This window comes from Oncorhynchus kisutch, linkage group LG9, assembly GCF_002021735.2.
Source record: "Oncorhynchus kisutch isolate 150728-3 linkage group LG9, Okis_V2, whole genome shotgun sequence".
Classification (NCBI taxonomy): Eukaryota; Metazoa; Chordata; class Actinopteri; order Salmoniformes; family Salmonidae; genus Oncorhynchus; species Oncorhynchus kisutch.
This window is the reverse complement of record NC_034182.2, coordinates 10,165,728-10,189,362: the sequence shown is the minus strand read 5'-3', so window position 1 is coordinate 10,189,362 and position 23,635 is coordinate 10,165,728. Positions and strand designations below refer to the sequence as shown.

General features: G+C 42.5%; 1 protein-coding gene across 1 annotated transcript; it reads left to right on the top strand.

Moving 5' to 3' along the window:
- Positions 1 to 11,304: 11,304 nt before the first annotated feature.
- Positions 11,305 to 23,351, top strand: LOC109896730 (patatin-like phospholipase domain-containing protein 2). The gene is made up of 9 exons (XM_020491049.2): positions 11,305 to 11,722; positions 14,926 to 15,158; positions 15,456 to 15,521; positions 18,685 to 18,894; positions 20,237 to 20,297; positions 20,875 to 21,063; positions 21,262 to 21,394; positions 21,844 to 21,963; positions 22,086 to 23,351. Exons 1-9 carry the CDS (start codon positions 11,536 to 11,538, stop codon positions 22,315 to 22,317), a joined length of 1,431 nt encoding a protein of 476 aa, XP_020346638.2. The 5' UTR covers positions 11,305 to 11,535; the 3' UTR covers positions 22,318 to 23,351.
- The last annotated feature ends 284 nt before the right edge of the window (positions 23,352 to 23,635 follow it).

Genomic DNA, 23,635 nt, shown 5'->3' with positions numbered 1-23,635 from the left:
AGGTCGAAAAGCATTAAACATGTATGGCAATTTAGCTAGCTAGCTTGCACTTGCTAGCTAACGTTAATTTGTCCTATTTAGCTAGCTTGCTGTTGCTAGCTAATTTGTCCTGGGATAAAAAAATGTTTTTGTTATTTTACCTGAAATGCACAAGGACCTCTACTCCGACAATTAATCCACACATAAAACAGCCAACCGAATCGTTTCTAGTCATCTCTCCTCCTTCCAGGCTTTTTCATTTTTTAACTTATATGGTGATCGCATATAAACTTTTATTGTATTACCACGACAACCGGCAACAAAGTTTGTCTTTCAATCACCCACGTGGGTATAACCAATGAGGAGATGGGTCGCGCGATCTGCGTCAGAAGTAGGAACGACTTCTATTTTAGCCCTTGGCGTCGCAGACGCTCGTTGGCGCGCACGAGCAGTGTGGGTGCAATAATTGAATAACATGGATTTCTAAATTTATTTTGCGATGCTCGCGCACCCGATGTGTCCGGTCTGGTCAGCATGTTAGGCGTTAAGTCTGTGTTAAAAGATGTTTAAATTATTAAAAAATATGTTGTGATTGTACTGAATTGTGTTTGGGAAATAAAGATAGACATGGTTTTAAAAAGGTAGTGGTAATATTTAATTCAGTACAGACATTTGTAGGTGGCTTAACTTACCCCATACCCAGGGTAAGTTGTGCAAAGAGACAACTCAATATTAGGAAGGTGTTCCTGTTTTGTACACAATGTGTATAGTATTGCTGTGCACAGGCCCTGTCTTTCTGCCGCCTTAGGCAAGATATATTCTGCTATACACCCCATCGAAAGTAGAATAGTCCCAGTAAGCAAAACGTCTAAAATATGTATTTTCCCAGATGTTGAACTTAGGTTCATTTTCAGTTCTGAATTAGTTGAAAAGTTGAAAAGATGTCTTGAGTAGAGTACATTAGAGTAAAGTAGGGTACAATACAGTACATTATACTTGCACTGTTGTACTCTACTGTACTTGTGAAACATAGATGTCTATGATTGGTTCAGATTTGGTCCTGTCTGTAGATGTTAAAATCAAGGCCGGTCCGGACCGTACAAAAAAAAGACAGACAGTCAGTCTGGACAGGACCAAAACAAAGCATCTGTGTCGGTCTGTGCTTACTGGGGTGTAGCCTACAGTGTGGACCTGCCATGGAATTTTATGAATGCTCATCCATGTGGTAGGCCCACCGTTTGTACTCGAGGCAGTTGCATTGACTTTATTAGTCTTGATTCCTGTAACTAATAATTTTGGCCATTTAAGCTCTGAATATAATCTATTCCGAGCCTATTTGAAATAAGAATCAATGCGTTTACACAGCTGGAAATGAAATGGAGAAGTATTAACTTTTTTGCTATGATCATCGTCAAAAAATGTACGGATACAAACTTGAAACCACTGATTATCATGACAATTGAGCCCAAGGGGTAAAACCCCTGGACAGCAGTTATGAGTATCCTAATTTTCCATTCCATATTGTCCATTTTACTTTGATCTGTCCTGTATTTAGGATACTATGTTTGTTAACATGCCATATTTATATCAAAGTGCATTTTTATTTGATTGGGCCCCATTTAGGTTAAACTATTTGATCTGAGAAACATGCATGATGTAAAAAGTGTCTGCCTCATGATGTTGACATACATCTCATCTCCAGCCTGTAGGCCACAGAAAAGGCCAAATACGCTTTCCACCATAGACTTATAGACCCTCTTCCAGTACACAACACACTGACGTCAATCAAAGATGCATGCAATTCTTGGCAGCAGTAAGAAAGCCATGCCATCTGCGACCATTCATCAAAGCCTAGATTAACGTTTTTATTATTTCTAAACAAAATAACTTTTTTGCTGTCTCTTACGCTTACTATGATGTTTTGATTCTTGCTTGAACAGTCACTAAGATTATATTTTTGGTTGTGATCTTTGCAAAATAACTATTTTGGATGCAGCAGTCGTTAGCTATAATGCTAATGCTCATTGATATAGGCTGTCGCAAAAGCTAGCCAAAGAGCCATTTTAATTGTTGAAGTTGAAGTGGTTTTTTAAAAGTATACTGCAGTTGATATGCGATGATGACACAAACATTATATTTAGCAGGGCCTTCATAAAGAGCCTTAGTCAAATTCTAATCCAAAAGTAGTGTGAAATGCACTCATAAGCAACATGCAAATGCAGGCTTTTTTTTGCGGCAATGTGCAAACACAGAAAGGTGTCTATAGGCTACATGGTTTATGTTATGCCTCGTTTACATCGTGACGTTTTTCACATGGACAAGTGTAGTGTCTGTTACGCAAGATAGAGGAGAGCCTGTCTTTCATCAGATATCACATTTATTTTGGAAGATTGAAAAATATTACATTTTCATTCAAGAAAGGATAAATACATTGTTTCAGGTGATAATAAAACATGTTTCTTACTTTATCCTCAACTTGTTTCTGTAACTTTACAGCAAGTCAAACTAGCTTGCACTGCAGAGTAGCTTGCTAGCTAGCTAAAAGCTAGGCTAGGCTGAAGATAACAATGATGTAGCTAGTGACCACCTAGTAATTATGATCAGAAATCAAACGTCATTACCATCCCAATAAACGGGAGGCGACAGTCATATAATATAAATGGCTTAACAGCCAACGTGTATTATTTAAAATTACTATTAAAATAGTACTCACTCATAGGAATGGGTAGTTGTTTACAAGTTGCTATCTATCAGTGCATAATTCATGGTTACTTCTATTAAGGCAAGTCGTGAAGGTCCTCAGGCAGCAAAGCATCCTCAAACCATCACACTACTACCACCATGCTTGACTGTTGGTATGATGTTCTTACTGTGGAATGCAGTGTTTGGTTTTTGCCAGACGACATGGGTCCCATTATGCCTGGCGAAAACCAAACACTGCATTCTACCTTCCTCCTGGCTATAAATTGACTAACTATCCCTCCTGCCCTACTGGACTATATTACTGTCCCATGTGTCTTAACCCTATGTATTAAGCCTTTACTATCTCTTGCCTCCTCCACCACCCTCCAGCTCTCATGTTCGCTTCATGTTGGTTTTGTTTTTGTGTGTACTGTCTGTATGCTGTGGATTCTGTTTCTCTGTTCTTGATTTGTCTGTTGTTGCTTGTTTATAATAATTATTGTAGATTTTTTTTTTCTGTAATGATTTTCTTTTTACATTGTTTGAAAACGGATATGTGATAAGTATTAATGCCAAAATAACATGCAAAACAGTCAAAAGATTGGACACACCTACTCATTCAAGGGTTTTTCTTTATTTTTACTATTTTCTACATTGTAGAATAATAGTGAAGATGTCATAACTATGAAATAAGACATGGAATCATGTAGTAACCAAAAAAGTGTTAAACAAATAAAAATTGATTTTAGATTCTTCAAAGTAGCCACCGTTTCCTTGATGACAGCTTTGCACACTCTTGGCATTCTCTCAACCAGCTTCATGAGGTAGTCACCTGGAATTCATTTCAATTAACAGGTGTGCCTTGTTAAAAGTTAATTTGTGGATTTTCTTTCCTTCTTAATGCGTTTGAGCTAATCAGTTGTGTTATGACAAGGTAGGGGTGGTAAACAGAAGATATCCTTATTTGGTAAAATACCAAGTCCTTATTATGACAAGAACAGCTCAAAAAGCAAAGAGAAATGACAGTCCATCATTACTTTTAAAACATGAAGTACAGTCAATCCGGAAAATTTCAAGAACTTTGAAAGTGCAATCGCAAAAAGCATACTCAGTGCTGTAGGCCTACCTGTATGATGTCTAGGCCAGGCTGAGGGTACTCCAGAACAGTAGTAATACTCAGTGCTGTAGGCCTACCTGTATGATGTCTAGGCCAGGCTGAGGGTACTCCAGAACAGTAGTAATACTCAGTGCTGTAGACCTACCTGTATGATGTCTAGGCCAGGCTGAGGGTACTCCAGAACAGTAGTAATACTCAGTGCTGTAGACCTACCTGTATGATGTCTAGGCCAGGCTGAGGGTACTCCAGAACAGTAGTAATACTCAGTGCTGTAGACCTACCTGTATGATGTCTAGGCCAGGCTGAGGGTACTCCAGGACAGTAGTAATACTCAGTGCTGTAGACCTACCTGTATGATGTCTAGGCCAGGCTGAGGGTACTCCAGAACAGTAGTAATACTCAGTGCTGTAGACCTACCTGTATGATGTCTAGGCCAGGCTGAGGGTACTCCAGAACAGTAGTAATACTCAGTGCTGTAGACCTACCTGTATGATGTCTAGGACAGGCTGAGGGTACTCCAGAACAGTAGTAATACTCAGTGCTGTAGACCTACCTGTATAATGTCTAGGCCAGGCTGAGGGTACTCCAGGACTGTAGTAATACTCAGTGCTATAGGCCTAACAGTATAATGTCTAGGCCAGGCTGAGGGTACTCCAGAACAGTAGTAATACTCAGTGCTGTAGACCTACCTGTATGATGTCTAGGCCAGGCTGAGGGTACTCCAGAACAGTAGTAATACTCAGTGCTGTAGGCCTACCTGTATGATGTCTAGGCCAGGCTGAGGGTACTCCAGGACTGTAGTAATACTCAGTGCTATAGGCCTAACAGTATAATGTCTAGGCCAGGCTGAGGGTACTCCAGAACAGTAGTAATACTCAGTGCTGTAGACCTACCTGTATGATGTCTAGGCCAGGCTGAGGGTACTCCAGAACAGTAGTAATACTCAGTGCTGTAGACCTACCTGTATAATGTCTAGGCCAGGCTGAGGGTACTCCAGGACTGTAGTAATACTCAGTGCTATAGGCCTAACAGTATAATGTCTAGGCCAGGCTGAGGGTACTCCAGAACAGTAGTAATACTCAGTGCTGTAGACCTACCTGTATGATGTCTAGGCCAGGCTGAGGGTACTCCAGAACAGTAGTAATACTCAGTGCTGTAGGCCTACCTGTATGATGTCTAGGCCAGGCTGAGGGTACTCCAGGACTGTAGTAATACTCAGTGCTATAGGCCTAACAGTATAATGTCTAGGCCAGGCTGAGGGTACTCCAGAACAGTAGTAATACTCAGTGCTGTAGACCTACCTGTATGATGTCTAGGCCAGGCTGAGGGTACTCCAGAACAGTAGTAATACTCAGTGCTGTAGACCTACCTGTATGATGTCTAGGCCAGGCTGAGGGTACTCCAGAACAGTAGTAATACTCAGTGCTGTAGACCTACCTGTATGATGTCTAGGCCAGGCTGAGGGTACTCCAGAACAGTAGTAATACTCAGTGCTGTAGACCTACCTGTATGATGTCTAGGCCAGGCTGAGGGTACTCCAGGACAGTAGTAATACTCAGTGCTGTAGACCTACCTGTATGATGTCTAGGCCAGGCTGAGGGTACTCCAGAACAGTAGTAATACTCAGTGCTGTAGACCTACCTGTATGATGTCTAGGCCAGGCTGAGGGTACTCCAGAACAGTAGTAATACTCAGTGCTGTAGACCTACCTGTATGATGTCTAGGCCAGGCTGAGGGTACTCCAGAACAGTAGTAATACTCAGTGCTGTAGACCTACCTGTATAATGTCTAGGCCAGGCTGAGGGTACTCCAGAACAGTAGTAATACTCAGTGCTGTAGACCTACCTGTATAATGTCTAGGCCAGGCTGAGGGTACTCCAGGACTGTAGTAATACTCAGTGCTATAGGCCTAACAGTATAATGTCTAGGCCAGGCTGAGGGTACTCCAGAACAGTAGTAATACTCAGTGCTGTAGACCTACCTGTATGATGTCTAGGCCAGGCTGAGGGTACTCCAGAACAGTAGTAATACTCAGTGCTGTAGACCTACCTGTATAATGTCTAGGCCAGGCTGAGGGTACTCCAGAACAGTAGTAATACTCAGTGCTGTAGACCTACCTGTATAATGTCTAGGCCAGGCTGAGGGTACTCCAGAACAGTAGTAATACTCAGTGCTGTAGACCTACCTGTATGATGTCTAGGCCAGGCTGAGGGTACTCCAGAACAGTAGTAATACTCAGTGCTATAGGCCTAGCAGTATAATGTCTAGGCCAGGCTGTGTCATTGATATTCACAGCCCAAACTAAACCAGTATAGTGCGATATTTATCAAACATTTATCAAACTGTATATCTCTTTCCAAATCTTGTCTTCCTCAATGTATTCATTTAAGTGTCTCCTACTGTCTGTGACAGAGACTTGCCCTACAGTAGCGTAGGACAAGAGATAACCTCACACCCCAAATGATCTAGTTGGTTTCCATGAACACTCTCTTACAGGGAAACTAACACTCTTTCCGTGAAGTAGAGATCAGATACTAGGCAGCCTGGTTACCCGTCATTGTGCGTATAAGCTCCAGAGGAAATGACACACCACATTAAAATCCCACAGAATCAGCAAGTCCCACAGAATCCATGCATCCAACACATGATGTCTTACTGGAAACCAACTCTCAGAACAGAGCACAGTGGCACTGACCACATTCAAATAAAATAGAAATCTCAAGGTATTCCAGAAGCTTGCTTCACTGGTATTGGCTTCATGTGAGGCTTGTGAAGTAATGACAGGCCACATCATGTCCCACAAAATGAATGCCTGTTTGCATATTTTGAGCTTTGACTGGGGACAAGATGTACAAAACTTACAATTTAGAGTCTAATAAGATCACATTTGGGTCCATGAAAAAAGCTATATAAAACCAGAGTGTTATTATTATTATAAGAGAGATGAGTTGTGTGTACGGTGATAGCGTCAAAATGTCATATCACAATATTTTTCAAATGTTATGTTTCTAGCGTTAGCCTAGCAGTTAAGAGTTTTGGGACATTAACTGAAAGGTCACTGGTTTGTATAACTGTGTGAAACAGATGGACGGCAGAAAATTGTTGTAACGGAGAAGATCCGTTGGCTGCAACTATGTTTAAAGGGAAATAAATAAAACAATATCCACTTTGTATTCGTCATCTCCAGCACCACCCCCAACAATCTCAATTGTGATAAGGGTCTAAAATCATAAAGCCTTCTACTTTCATATCACATCAAAAAATATATTTACCTTACACCGTTTTAAAGAGATGATTATTGATTTTTGTACATTTACTGTACTTTATGCCGCATGTCTTGTTGATGAACTGTTACGCTCCGTATACATTCCGTGGCATGATAAGAATATTCCTGGAAAATGTGGTGTAGGTGCAACATAAGACAAAAACATGACAAGGGTTTGAGAGAGAAGACTGGTGTATCCAAGTAACCACGCACCCCTCCAAAGTGTGCACATTTCCTAAGTCATTTCAATGCGCCTTCATGACTCAAAGAGTCTTCAACTATAAGGTGCTTTTCTTTAACCTCCTAGCCGTGCCGTCGAGGAACTACGACAAGCACACCTGTAGTTGTTTTGTTTGGAACACAACCCTGCATCCCCCGCCACCAGACAATTACTGTTGTTGTTTACGCAATCCAAAAACGCTCCATTATAAATCGCAATCTGGGTCAGGTGGACATCATTTGAACGCCTGTTCTATTGCCAATACGACATTACAGTGTTAGGCTTTCCCAATGCAATTCAGGGAAACAGTCATTCTGGTGCGCATGGATAGGAGTCATGAGTGCATTAAGAGGCGTGTGCCACGGCAAATTTTCTTCACAGTAGGCAAACACAGGCTCATTCTGTTCAGAATAACACAGAGTATAATGCCATGTCATCTTGTAACTGTACATCAAACACAGTGATCATAAACATTGGCCTTGTTGGCATGTTTTATGATATAGAATTGTGAAGTGCACAATTTTGACTTACAGGTGTTCGTCTTGCTTGTATGACAATTAAATGAGTATTTATGACAATCCTCAACATCTCATCTTTCAAAATACAGTGAGTCCTCTTAATTTACAGCATTTCTCTCACTCAGGCAACAAAATATTTGCAAAAGTTTTCCAATTAGCAGGAGGGATGGGGGAAACTTCTTGTCGCGCGCTGTGCTCAAGTTCAGAATGGCTGTCTGTCAAAACCCATACAGCGCTGTGACGCGCAGAGACTGAGGTCTGACATCCTGTACAGCATGTTACTATACAGCCACAATGCTCCAATTTAGGAATTTATCAGTGCCCAAATCAGCCATTTTCAACCCGTATACAGGTATGAGTGTAAAGGGCTACATGCAACAACAAAACATTATTATTAAAAGCAATCTATTAATATGGTTTTTGAACACTATCATTTCCTTACAAGCATGATTGCTGTATTTGTAGGCTTTAGCCAATCAGCATTTTTCAACGAGTACAAAGCACTTGAATAAATCCAACTGGTATTTACGATTTCATAACTGGTAAATTCCAACCTCCCACTTGGTTACGAACACAGTATTACAAGACCCAACTCCTAAACCTGAACCAATCTCAATTCCAAACCCTCCCCCCGTGTGCCTGTCAGTTGGCATTGCCAGCAGTGTTGAGGAGAGCCTTCTTCTCCAACCTATCTGAAATGGGTCAGGTCATACAAAAACTCCAGAGTGCACCTTTAAGGCACACTTACAGAGAAAAGAGTCAGGCTTGGCAGTTCAACTCTGCCATTGTGTCAGCATTTTTGTAGTCTTCACATAACAAACCTCACTGAACAGTTACAATGTATTTTTTAAAATGTTTGGGCAAAGATCGCTGGGAAATATGCAAATACTGTCCAATGGCAGGCTAGTCCTTTTTGGCCATTCACTGGCCATTCTGAAGCCTTTCTATTAGTTGTCTTCAGGTAAAGATCAAAATAACATCAACCCGAGCAGCTGCCATGGGACATTGTCTTTCTAAAGCAACTATAGACCTACACCAGTGGCGGTCGGTGCTGTTTAAGATTAGGGAGGACAGTCATTCATATTCAATTCAACCAGCTCAATGTAACATCGATAGGTTTAGGCTACAACTCTAATTTCCCCTATACGCATCATGAGGTTCCTACAACCTAGCCTAAGAATGAAAGTTTATAGCGTAAGTACACACGTCGAGAGAAAAATTTGAGTTATCAAGGTGACAGACACATTGAATAGAGCCTTGCAAACTCTTTCCTGCATCTACTGTAGCTGATCTAGGGTGTAATCATTAGGCCAAACAGTTGCCAGCGAGAGTTTCTATTGGACAAATTCATGTAGATTCATTACCGTTTCATTCCATTTGCTTCCATTTAAGAAACCTTTTTCAACAGAATCGGCCGAGTGAATACACCCCTGATCACCCGCACACACATAGTCGCCACATACGAACAGCATCATCACTTTGCTCGTTGTATAATTCCTTCTCGCATCTATGCACTCTCCTCTTCTCACCTTTTCCCTTCACTCGTAGAGTTCAGTGCACAACACAATAGCTGTCTGTGACCAAGTGAAAAAACCTTTCCAAGCCAAACCTTCATACCATAACCGCTAACCGTTACACACAGCCTACATCATTGTCACCATATTAGCTAACGTCATAGTTAATATAGCTACTAGAACTAACACGTTTGTAAACCCACTATAATCACGTAGTACAGTGTACAGCAAGAAGTTAAGCAGTTACACCAGCAGGACCCGATGGCAATAAATTAATAAAACCGAAAGCTTACCTTTACTTGGAAGAGTTCCGGTGTTGGATAGCCTTAGCCAGCTACTTAGCATAAATAGCATTCCTCTCTGTTTGAGCCGGGTATTTGAGTAGGCTAAATCAGCTAGCTGCATTAGCTAAGTAAGCTAAGTAAGGGAAAGTGAAAAATATACAACAAAATATAGCTACAGTGCCTTCAGAAAGTATTCAGACCCCTTGAATTTTTCCACATTTTGTTACTTTACAGCCTTACTCTAAAATGGATTTTAAAAATTAAAAATCCTCATCAATCTACACATAATGACAAATAATGACAAAGCAATGCACTGTAGCTCTCTCTCTCTGCTGCTTCTGTTCAAAACTCTTCAACTATTGTCTTTCTCTCTCTTTAAGTCAACTACTCACCACATTTTATGTACTGCAGTGCTAGCTAGCTTGATTAAGCTTTCAATACTAGATTCATTCTCTGATCCTTTGATTGAGTGGACAACATGTCAATTCATGCTGCAAGAGCTCTGATAGGTTGGAGGACGTCCTCCGGAAGTTGTCGAAATTACGGTGTAAGTTTATGGAAGGGGATGAGAACCATGAGTCTCCTAGGTTTTGCATGGAAGTCAATGTACCCAGAGGAGGATGAAAAATAGCTGTTCTCTGGCTACACCATGGTGCTACCCCAGATAGTGCTGTTGAGGCTACTGACCATTGCAAAACAGTGTGTTTTAATCAGTTATTTGGTGACTTCAATATTTTTAGTATAGTTTCATCTAAAAAGGATAACTTTTTAATTGTTAACTATTTTTATTTTTATGAAATTTACTGAGTAGGATGGTCCTATCCTCCCTCCTCTGAGGATCCTCCACTGATACGCCTAAGACCCTGCATTCTCAAGTCTACAGCATGCTGCATCTCAGGGTAGTGAGGGTACTGCACTAATATATTACATAGCATCAACACAGGCCAATATTGTTAACCTGACTTGGGATATGTGACAATCCCTATGTCGCTACATCTGAGGGAGAAGTTGGTGATCTGCTCCATCTTTCCTCTGCAGAAGCGTGGGAGCCGCACTCCAACAAACACGAAGTAGGCCTATTTGGTCAAAAACTCTATCGGGGTGCTTTGCATGTCTGCCTCGCTCTCGGCCATCCTCAAAACGGGCACCAAACGAAAATGTCTTTGTAATCAATTCAAAGGCAATAATTAGATTTGATTTGTGAGCGATAGTATGGCTTGGCTAGGACGTGATAGTGCACGAGCGAAGAACGCCTTGACCTTCAGGCTTCAGCCAATCACATCGTTGCAAATTGAGCAGCATCAGCACCAGTTCGCTGTGGCGGGGTATGCGCGTGCTCACTAGTCTCTGTAGCCGGAAGAGGAATGCCTTCAAGCATACATGAAGCATTCAAGATGATACAGGTAGGCCTGTTGTTCTTGGAAGATCAAATCAACAGATTAGGTTTTTCAATATACGTGAATGGTATCATGAGCCAATGGAATGCTCCGGTTGTTAGCCTGAATGACTCAAATCTGTTAATAATGAAGTTCGACTTGTCACACAAATAGCAGGCAGGAGAAATAAATATAGATTTGAACAGAATATATTGGAATAGAATAGACACCAATAGAATGCATCACTCTCATGTGTTACCGATGCATAATGTGGGGGCGTGGCTCCACCTAAACAAGACTCAGCCTCCTTATTCCGATTGGCCAGACCAGCCATGTTCTAGAACCGGGAAGTTATGGAAAGTCAGCGCTCCGGCGATTCTCAATACATCTCTTTGTACGTTACACAAGAGAAGTAGACAGAGTAGTGTGTACTAGTTTGAGCCGTCCTCTTTCGGAACTGTTGTTGACATTCAGTAATGAAGGGAACTTGTCAATGACTCCAAGGGTAAACATTTTGGAGTGATTATTACAAGCGCATTACCAAAACTTCTAGGTCCTCGCCAAGGACTGTCCACCCGGTATGTTCGACCTAACGAAGGAATGGAATCTGTCGTTCGCCGGCTGCGGGTTCCTGGGGATTTATCACATCGGAGTGGCCAGCTGCCTGTTGGAACAAGCGCCCTACCTTATCAAAGGTGCCACCAAGATTTACGGGGCTTCGGCCGGTGCCCTAACCGCCTCGGTGCTCGCCAGCCAGGCATCCATAGGTAGGCATACTATACCCTGTATACACCCTGTCATCAGTAGAATGCCTGGATGGGGACTTTCACGCAAAAGAGGCAGACTGGTAGCCTAGGCCTCTCTTTCATGTGTTTAGGCAACTTTAGATTAGCAACTAAATTACCTTTAAATAACAATCACTTGTGGCCTTGATACATGGGGTGAAAATATTTAAACAATGCTTAAAACTTATGTAATAGATAGGTGGTTATACTGGGGCTCCTTTGTAGCTCAGTATAGAGCATGGTGCTTGTAATGCCAGGGTAGTGGGTTCAATTCCCGGGTCAACACAGACATAAAATGTATTCACACATGACTGTAAGTCTCTTTGGATAAAAGCATCTGCTAAATGGCATGTATTATGTAATAAACTACAAATTATGCATAATTACATAATTACATGGTCAGAGACAAATGCCTGCCTGTGTATAAGTATGGTAGCCTACCATTGATAAATGCCATCTGAGTCAGTTATAGGACCTTTGGCCTTTTGGTCCTCTGGATCAGAGGCCTCCCAATGGTACTGATTGATCTCGCTGACTAAGGGAAAACCCAATCACGATTAAGAGCAAATATGCCCCAGTGTGACATAGAACGTGACATGGAAAGCACTTAGGTGAGTCTCTGTGTGATACCATGCCTCTTTCACTTTCTTTTATACCTGATAACCTTATGGTGAAGAGACAAAGGACTGGGGGACTGTAAGTGTTCCAATTGTGTCTTGTCTAAATGAGAGAGAGAGAGACAGACAGAGAGACAGAGAGAGAGAGAGAGAGAATGCTATTTGGCCCTAAACAGAGAGTACACAGTGGCAGAATACCTGACCACTGTGACTGACCCAAACTTAAGGAAAGCTTTGACTATGTACAGACTCATTGAGCATTACCTTGCTATTGAGAAAGGCCACCATAGGCAGACATGGCTCTCAAGAGAAGACAGGCTATGTGCACACTGCCCACAAAATGAGGTGGAAACGGAGCTGCACTTCCTAACCTCCTGCCCAATGTATGACCATATTAGAGACACATATTTCCCTCAGATTACACAGATCCACAAATAATTCGAAAACAAACCCAATTTTGATAAACTCCCATATCTACTGGGTGAAATCCCACAGTGTGCCATCACAGCAGTACGATTTGTGACCTGTTGCCACAAGAAAAGGGTAACCAGTGAAGAACAAACACCATTGTAAATACAACCCATATTTATGCTTATTTATTTTCCCTTATGTACTTTAACCATTTGTACATTGTTACAAAACTGTATATATACATAATATGACATTTGTAATGTCTTTGTTGTTTTGAAACTGCTGTATGTGTAATGTTTACTGTTCCTTTTTATTGTTTATTTAACTTTTATATATTATCTACCTCACTTACTTTAGCAATGTTAACACATGTTTCCCATGTCAATAAAGCCCCTTGAATTGAATTGAATTGAGAGAGAGAGAGACTTACTGAGTGAACAGTCAACAAAGGGGTCATTAAGAGTCAAAGGAACGTACTGGATTGTTGTGAAAATTGCCAGGAGAAAGATATAGGTTACCGTTCATGACCTCAGTTTTTATAGGGTTACATTTTTCACTGTCACTCAGTGACTCCCAGGTATTCCACTGATAAGACTACCTCTGTATGTTTTTAATCACCTGATCTTCTTTACTAGAACTCTGTCTGTGAGCATAAATCACTTTAGATCCATTCCAATTCAATTCAAGGGCTTTATTGGCATGGGAAACATGTGTTAACATTGCCAAAGCAAGTGAGGTAGATAATATATAAAGTGAATATATAAAGTGAAATAAACAATAAAAATTAACAGTAAACATCACACATACAGAAGTTTCAAAACAATAAAGACATTACAAATGTCATATTATATATATATACAGGTAAAGGACACAAGATAAAATAAATAAGCATAGATATGGGTTGTATTTACAATGGTGTGTGTTCTTCACTGGTTGCCCTTTTCTCGTGGCATTCCATCCAAGTGTAGATCAGATGAACACACATAACTAGCTCAGTACAGTTGCAGGGCAGTAAATAAGGGAAACCAGTGGATATATTTTTTTTTGTGAGCTTCGGGTCACTGTTTAAATCAAATCAAATGTATTTATGTAGCCCTTCGTACATCAGCTGATATCTCAAAGTGCTGTACAGAAACCCAGCCTAAAACCCCAAACAGCAAACAATGCAGGTGTAGAAGCACGGTGGCTAGGAAAAACTCCCTAGAAAGGCCAAAACCTTTAAAGAAACCTAGAGAGGAACAGGCTATGTGGGGTGGCCAGTCCTCTTCTGGCTGTGCCGGGTGGAGATTATAACAGAACATGGCCAAGATGTTCAAATGTTCATAAATGACCAGCATGGTCCAATAATAATAAGGCAGAACAGTTGAAACTGGAGCAGCAGCACAGCCAGGTGGACTGGGGACAGCAAGGAGTCATCATGTCAGGTAGTCCTGAGGCATGGTCCTAGGGCTCAGGTCCTCCGAGAGAGAGAAAGAAAGAGAGAATTAGAGAGAGCACACTTAAATTCACACAGGACACCGAATAGGACAGGAGAAGTACTCCAGATATAACAAACTGACCCTAGCCCCCCGACACATAAACTACTGCAGCATAAATACTGGAGGCTGAGACAGGAGGGGTCAGGAGACACTGTGGCCCCATCCGAGGACACCCCCGGACAGGGCCAAACAGGAAGGATATAAGCTCAGGTGATGCACCCCTCCCAGGGACGGTATGAAAGAGCCCCAGTAAGCCAGTGACTCAGCACCTGTAATAGGGTTAGAGGCAGAGAATCCCAGTGGAAAGAGGGGAACTGGCCTGGCAGAGACAGCAAGGGCAGTTCGTTGCTCCAGAGCCTTTCCGTTCACCTTCCCACTCCTGGGCCAGACTACACTCAATCATATGACCCACTGAAGCGATGAGTCTTCAGTAAAGACTTACTCTCTTACACGGGTAGGCAGACCGTTCCATAAAAATTGAGCTCTATAGGAGAAAGCCCTGCCTCCAGCTGTTTGCTTAGAAATTCTAGGGACAATTAGGAGGCCTGCATCTTGTGACCGTAGCGTTAGTTCCGTTGAGAATCAATCTTCCTTTGAATAGAAAACATTGTCCAATTCCTCCCAATGGATGGCCCTAACACAACTGACAGACTGTCCCTCCTTGCCTCCCTTCCTCTAGCTAAGTGCTGTGAGGATGTGATCGAGACTGCCAAGGAGGCCCGGAAACATAACCTGGGTCCCCTCCACCCCTCCTTCAACCTGGTCAAGGTCATCAGGTCGGGCCTGGAGCGCGACCTGCCCGCCGATGCACACACACTCGCCTCCGGGAGGCTGTGTGTGTCACTCACTCGCGTGTCTGATGGACAAAACGTCATTGTGTCCGAGTTCAAGTCCAAGGAGGAGCTCATCCAGGTCAGTGTCCTCACTCAACCCACCTGGGCTGCTATTCACAAAACATATCCGAGTAGGAGTACTGATCTAGGATCGGTTTTGCCACTTGAGACCTGATCGTAGATCAGTACTCCTACAATGAAACACATTGTGAATATGGGCCTGATGGGAGTTTTTCCATATCCCACATTTATCCCATATATATCCCAGACATATTTGTCCTTTCAGCTCCTGGCCTTGCCATTGACTGTCTACATTAGTTGTATGAAGTGTAAACTGGGTTGGACTGTGTAACATCTCTCTCTGGTGTGTCTACAGGCGCTGCTGTGTAGCTGTTTCATCCCCATATACTGTGGCCTGATCCCCCCATCCTTCCAAGGAGTGGTAAGTGCCCAAGGCCCTAATGCCTCAACTGCTTTCTTACATTTCCTTGAACACGGTTTCCTTATTTTCTAAGAAAAATCAGCAAATGTTGGACTGAGTTTATTATGGTCTTTAAGATGCCTTTATTGCTCAGGTCATAGTCATAAGGAGTATGTCTGTCTGTCTGTCTGTCTGTCTGTCTGTCTGTCTGTCTGTCTGTCTGTCTGTCTGTCTGTCTGTCTGTCTGTCTGTCTGTCTGTCTGTCTGTCTGTCTGTCTGTCTGTCTGTCTGTCTGTCTGTCTGTCTGTCTGTCTGTCTGTCTGTCTGTCTGTCTGTCTGTCTGTCTGTCTGTCTGTCTGTCTGTCTGTCTGTCTGTCTGTCTGTCTGTCTGTCTGTCTGTCTGTCTGTCTGTCTGTCTGTCTGTCTGTCTGTCTGTCTGTCTGTCTGTCTGTCTGTCTGTCTGTCTGTCTGTCTGTCTGTCTGTCTGTCTGTCTGTCTGTCTGTCTGTCTGTCTGTCTTTGCATACACATACTTGTACATTTTTATTTGTCGATCTACCTCACCCTAGTAGCTAATCAGCCCGAGAACCATTTCCCTTGGTAGGCCAGTGGTGTTTTATATACTTCCAGACAGGCTTCTGGCCTCAGCAGATTGGGACCAGAGTCCAGGGTGGCTCCATTCAGTCACTAGGACATAGGAGCACAGTCCTCCAAAACATCAACTACCATATATCAATGACCTATTTATGCAGCTTTTTCTCTAGTATATTTCACTGCTATCTGCTCTTGTTATTCTTGAGGGCATATAGCTGCTATCTGGGCATGTCCCTGGCTCAGTGCCAACGTATATATCCATAGAACATAGGCAGAACACACTAGTTTGTTGTCCAATAAATATAGGCTATAGTTAGTGTGTCCTATAGTCGGGTGAGTCAGGTTCACAGATAGCTATTTAGATATCCTGTTTAAACTCCTCCACCCCCTGTCCAGTCTCTCTCTCTGGTTGTCTGCTGTACATTGTGTAACATTCTGTCTCTGGGGAAGAACGGGCTCAGAGCCAAGTTTACATTAACACTCATACCTGTCGTATGTCCCATCTCTCTATATAGATGTATGTCCCATCTCTCTATATAGATGTATGCCTTATCTCTCTATATAGATGTATGTCCCATGTCTCTATATAGATGTATGTCCCATCTCTCTATATAGATGTATGTCCTATCTCTCTATATAGATGTATGTCCCATGTCTCTATATAGATGTATGTCCCATCTCTATATAGATGTATGTCCCATCTCTCTATATAGATGTATGTCCCATCTCTCTATATAGATGTATGTCCCATCTCTCTATATAGATATATGTCCCATGTCTCTATAAAGATGTATGTCCCATCTCTCTATATAGATGTATGTCCCATCTCTATATAGATGTATGTCCCATCTCTCTATATAGATGTATGTCCCATCTCTCTATATAGATGTATGTCCCATCTCTCTATATAGATGTATGTCCCATCTCTCTATATAGATATATGTCCCATCTCTCTATATAGATGTATGTCCCATCTCTCTATATAGATGTATGTCCCATCTCTCTATATAGATGTATGTCCCATTTCTCTATATAGATGTATGTCCCATCTCTCTCTATATATATGTCCCATGTCTCTATACAGATGTATGTCCCATCTCTCTATATAGATGTATGCCCCATCTGTCTATATAGATGTATGTCCCATCTCTCTATATAGATGTATGTCCCATCTCTCTATATAGATGTATGTCCCATCTCTCTATATAGATGTATGTCCCATCTCTCTATATAGATGTATGTCCCATCTCTCTATATAGATGTATGTCCCATCTCTCTATATAGATGTATGTCCCATCTCTCTATATAGATGTATGCCCCATCTGTCTATATAGATGTATGTCCTATACTAGGCCTAAGTAGGTCATGAACAGTCATGAATGGGACATTGTCTTTCAGTCATGAATGAATTTTTAAAAGCATATCTGAGTGCATGAGTTTGAACTTTTTGCCAGTTGACTGAGCATGTACTTCTTCAGAATACTGTACATACTATTTATTTAAAAGTTTCTTGTGAAGGTGATGCAGTTTCATTTGAACTAGATTTCATCACTGGACTACATTCTCGTAACAGTTGGTTTTGACACTCTGATAAAGGAAATATAGTACATTCTTTGCTCTCAGCCCTGAACTCATTGCCAACCTCACTGCCAAATTGAGTCTTGATCATGTGTCACGATCGTTTAGAGATGGATTGGACCAAGGTGCAGCGTTGTAAGCGTACATATTACTTTTATTTAAATGACACCGAAAAAACAACAAAATACAAAAACGAACGTAACTCTACATGCAGTGCAGAAAGAAACTACACACAAACAAGATCCCACAATCTAAGGTGGGAAAAAGGGCTGCCTAAGTATGATCCCCAATCAGAGACAATGATAAACAGCTGCCTCTGATTGGGAAGCATACTAGGCCAACAAGGAAATAGAAACATACATTTGCCCACCCAAGTCACACCCTGACCTAATCAAATAGAGAATAAAAAAGGCTCACTAAGGTCAGGGCGTGACATCATGCTTTGGAACTGGCACTGATATCCTTTTTCCCCCTCAGATGTTCTGAGCCTTTTACACTAGAAAATTATGATTTCATTTTGAAATGTTAGAGGGTAGCATCTGAACTTGAAATAGAGCTGCATCGGGTAATTACATAAGACTGGTGTAAAAATGTATTAATTCTCCAAATAGTGATGTCAGATTGTTTGGTCATGAGTTGGCATTGTGGAGAAGCTGGCTAAGGGGAAATCTTGTACTGACATGCCTAATATGCCCTCAAGAGGGGAATGTTTCCTTGAATATGTCGTATCGTATCATATTAGATTTCAGTGATAACCGAGTTGGGTTATGAGTGACATATTTTTTAGCAGAAGATAGGCGGAGGAAGTCAACAACAAATATTTTAAGTATATAAATAGAGATGTAGAACAGTCATCTCTGTCAGCCCTGAGACATCCTGACCACAGTATGCCCGGGGTCTTGTTCTGTGGAGAGGCTGTGGTCCTGATGTAAGTTGTGCATGGTTCCAAAAACACCCAAGTATTCTCACTTTCGCTCTCCCTCCTCCCTCTCTCCCCCCTCTTCTCTCTCCAGCGTTATGTGGATGGGGGGATCAGTGACAACCTTCCTCAGTCAGAGCTGAAGAACACCATCACCATCTCTCCGTTCTCAGGCGAAAGCGACATATGTCCCCGGGACACCTCCTTCAACATCCACGAGCTTCGTTTCACCAACACCTCCATCCAGATTAACCTGGGCAATATGTACCGCCTCAGCAAAGCCCTGTTTCCCCCAGAACCCAAGGTAGGGCGACCGCTATGACTGCTTACCGATGCGTTATGCATAGCCCCGGGAAGACGTTTGAAGTCCTTATGGAGGCCCTGTCCCCGAAGGTAGGATGGAGGATCAGGATGCCCTTTAGTCCCATTCATCAGATGGGTTGTTTATGACTACTTGTAAATAAATGCCTTATGTATTGGTTATGTGTTATGAAATCCTTATTTAGGTACCCTTGAAACATTCTATACATTTCTGTAGGAGAGCGTAGTAGTCTGGTATGGGAGACTGGACCCCTGACCTCCCACTGTCCTATTCCCTGATTGTATAACTCCAACTCCCCCATTTCACCCCCTACCCTATCTCCTCTTTGGACTCTGCCTCCTTCCCTTACCCCCCATACTTCCTATCTGAACAATGCCCTCCCCGGTCCCTCCCTAACTCCACAGTGATCAATACTGGCATGACATTATTGGCTTTTGTCCTTGTTGAATTGCATTTCCTGTATTGCACATTCTTCTTCACTGTCTTGATAATAACATGGGAGTCAACTTTTAGCGTAAGGTGAACTTTGCCCTCTTTGAGGTTAATCTGTGTCTCTTGGTTCAGTTTTCGCTGTGTTATCATTGTTGCTGCAATCCAAGATCTGACACTGTCTTTTCCCTCCATGTGTGTCTGGAATGTTGTGTTTTCTGGAATTTGGGGATTATGCCGAATCCCACTGACAGAGCCATGTGCAGAGGCCCTACTTCGAAAAGGAAGTGTGTGTTTCTCTTGACTCTGCCCACCTTTGACATAGTGTTTACACATGACATGCACAGACACACACATAGAACACTCCACCCTACCTTTTCCCTCACGTGTCATAGTGTTTAACCCACCCTGACTAAATTCACACCTACTGTAGGTCGTGACACTGTGACGTTAGCTATCCACATACCTCTCTCCCTGTTGCTTTGTTGTTGTAGGAACACAGAATAAGGAGTAGCTAGAGAACAGGGAGAACTCTGCCACGTTGACCTTTAACCCTTAGTCAAACACTTCCTGGATTGTTGTCCATCCACAAATACAGGAGCCTGTTGCACAGGAGGGTTCTGGCTGATATAAGTCATTCCCCTCTGTTTTATGTGGTTATATACAGCTGTACTTGTGTAATACGGTTGTTAACTGTCAGCAATAACATGATTGCTAATCAGTCAGTGGTAGTGATAGTTATAAGTAATCACATAATGTGAGATCATGCTCTGTATCGTGTGTGGGTGGGTATATCTGAGTCCTGATGATCCTGTGATATGATTATTTATTCAATCTATCTCTTGCATATGATCCCCTACCTCAATAGGTATGATCTATGTGTTTTCTTTGACAGGTCATGGCAGAGATATGTCAGAGTGGCTACAAGGACACCCTTCGCTTTCTTGAGGAGAACCGTGAGTATTACCATGTTGCCTTTGTCAGTAATAGTGGCCTGTGCTATGATCATAAGCTACTGTGATATACAGTACATGCAGTGAGCATCAATGATGTTGTAACGGTTTTCTTCATCTGAAGGAGAGGCGGACCAAAATGCAGCGTGGTTTCTATTCATGGTTCTTTAATGAAGAAAACTATACATGAACAGACTAACAAAAACAAGAACCGTGAAAACCTTAAACAGCCTATCTGGTGCAAACACAGAGACAGGAACAATCACCCACAAAACCCAACACCAAACAGGCTACCTAAATATGGTTCCCAATCAGAGACAATGACTAACACCTGCCTCTGATTGAGAACCATATCAGGCCAAACATAGAAATAGACAAACTAGACATGTAACATAGAATGCCCACTCAGATCACACCCTGACCAAACAAAACATAGAAACATACAAAGCAAACTATGGTCAGGGTGTGACAGATGTACAGGGTTCAACATGAAGTATGGAGTAAACCTGCACTTATTTATGGGGCAATATTTTTTATGTCGTGTCGCAAAGATGATGAATTATATTGTTTATGATGTCAGATCTGCTGAAGCTAGAGTGTCTGACTGCCGGCCCCAACCCATCAGAAGCCATACACACCTGCTGCTGCAAGCCCATCGCCATGGAAACCACTAAGGACTGGATGCTCCGGCGGCTCCGCCTCCTGAGGAAGCGGCACTGGTGGCTGGACGAGCAGATTGTTGACAACCTGCCTACCCAAATCAAAAAAGGTAGATAGGAAGTTAACCTAGACTCGGATCTTTTCTGCTCCAAGCTGTTAGAAACTGTTGTTATCTAGTTATAACACTGACATTAACATTGTGTTGTCACTATGCTATTGTCAGTGACGTGTGATTGATTATGTGAAAGTGATCTGAGGCTGTGCCCGTATCAGCGAAGTGTGACATATTGTGTCTCTATGACTGTAGTTTTCTGTGAGGCGTGCCAGCAGAAGCCTGGTCTGTATGCTCAGGTGTCTGAGATGCTGCCGGTCAGAGTGGCCTCCTACATGCTGCTGCCCTGCACACTACCTGTGGTATCAGCCTACTCAGTGGGCAAGAGGTAAGACGACATCCAACACCACCAGTGCCACCTAACACAAACTAACAAGCCCTCAATGAACTCAATGCGGTCACAGTAGCTCAAACAGCAACCAAGGATGACAACACTAATGCAAACAAATCAGCTACTAAACCCTGAACTAGCCTTTAGCATAACTAGCCTTTAACATACAGCAGGCAATACCTTCACACTAGCCCGGACAGCAACCACTGACAACAAAGTAGTCTTTAAAGCAGTCATTAGCCCACCACATCAACAAAAATAACACTGTGAATGCAAACAAACTAGGAACACAAACAGGTTTCCTACTAAACACAATCAATTTGAATGTGCTGCACATGCCACCTAGTGGGCAAGTCAATCCACCACAGGAATTCTTGTGAACTGGCCCCCACAGTGGTACATGACAGTACATTGACTTGCTGTGTTGTCCCTCTCCTGTGCTCCAGGATTGTGGAGTGGATCCCAGAGGTGCCTGCAGACATGCGTTGGCTAGCTGGGGTGGCTGGGGATGTTGCTGGGAGCTTGTACAGACAGGCCTGGAGAGGAGTGCCAGTAGACATAACCAGGTGAGAGACATGGAGTTACTACTACTGGGCTATATTATGTATGGATGGATAGAGTCTACTTGTAGATTTGGGTGTCTATCATACAGTATGAATAAAGTCTAATGGCCTTTTTATTTTTGCAGTGATGGCTCCCTGAGGAATTGCATGAGCCTGCCCCCACCCCTAGATAGTGACAGACACAGGGAGAGAAACGGTCACCTCGCCGGGTTCGCTCTCTCTGCTCTTGACCTCCAAAGTCAATACTGGAACATCCCCACCGTCCCCTCTCCCCGCCGCCCCACCAGCCCCCTCATGCCCAGCCCCTCCCCACGACAGATCTGCTTCTTTGTTGGCTCGCAGGACGAGACTGACTGACAGTCCCATCCACCAATGAGAGGACACTGTGACTATAAAAAAATATATGATAGGACAGTCCAGCTCAAGATCCCTCCCACAGGGCCTGTATATAGGCTATAGTAACTGTGAAGGGTGGTTTGGGATGGACAAAATATGGTCATGTGATCGAATAGCTTTGGAATCCAGAACTGTTGCTATAGACACACTAATGACTCAATCATGTATTTTGATCACTCCACCATCCATATTACATTCTATTGTACCACATTGGAAAACAATTTACCAGCTCACCACCAAAGACCTCTGCAAATGAATTATTTTTGGGAATTACACATTTTATAACTAACAATGTCTAGTTTTTCCAGATAACTTTTTGTCACTACAACTCTACCTACCTACCTACCTAGAGGAGGCTGGAGGAAGGAGCTATAGGATGACCGGCTCATTGTAATGGCTGGAACGATATCAAACACATCAAACATATGGAAACCATGTTTCACTTCGTTCCATTAATTCCTTTCCAGCCAATATAATGAGCCTGTCGTCATATAGCGCCTCCCACCAGCCTCCTTTGCTACCTACCTACAGACAGTACACAAGAGGTTGGTAGCACCTTAATTGGGGGGACGGGCTCGTGGTAATGTCTGGAGCGGAATTAGTGGAATGGTATGAAATACATCACATGGTTTCCATGTATTTGGTGCCATTCCATTATTATGAGCTGTCCTTCCCTCAGCAGCCTCCTTTGCTACAGTACCCACCTACCTGTGTTCAGTTAAATGTAGAATTCATTCCTAACGGACTGTTGACTTGAGTTGACGTTGACTTCCTTGACTATGAGCTGTGTGTTTTCCTGACTACTATTAGACAGGACCCTTGAACTATTATGAGGATCCTTGAACTAACTATGAACTATTTTGATGAGCTGTTATGTCAAGAAAATTGAGTTGCGGAAAAGAAACCACTACTAAAGGACACCAATAAGAAGAAACTTGCTTGGGCCAAGAAACACGAGCAATGGACATTAGACCGGTGTAAATCTGTCCTTCGATCGGAGTCCAAATTTGAGATTTTTGGTTCCAACTGCTGTGTCTTTGTGAAACGCAGAGTGGCTGAACAGATGATCTCTGCATATGTGGTTCCCACCATGAAGCATGGAGGAGGAGGAGTGATGGTGCTTTGCTGGTGACACTGTCAGTGTTTTATTTAGAATTCAAGGCACACTTAACTAGCAATGCTACCACAGCATTTTGCAGCGATACGCCATCCCATCTGGTTTGCTCTTAGTGGGACTATCATTTGTTTTTCAACAGGACAATGACCCAAAACACACCTC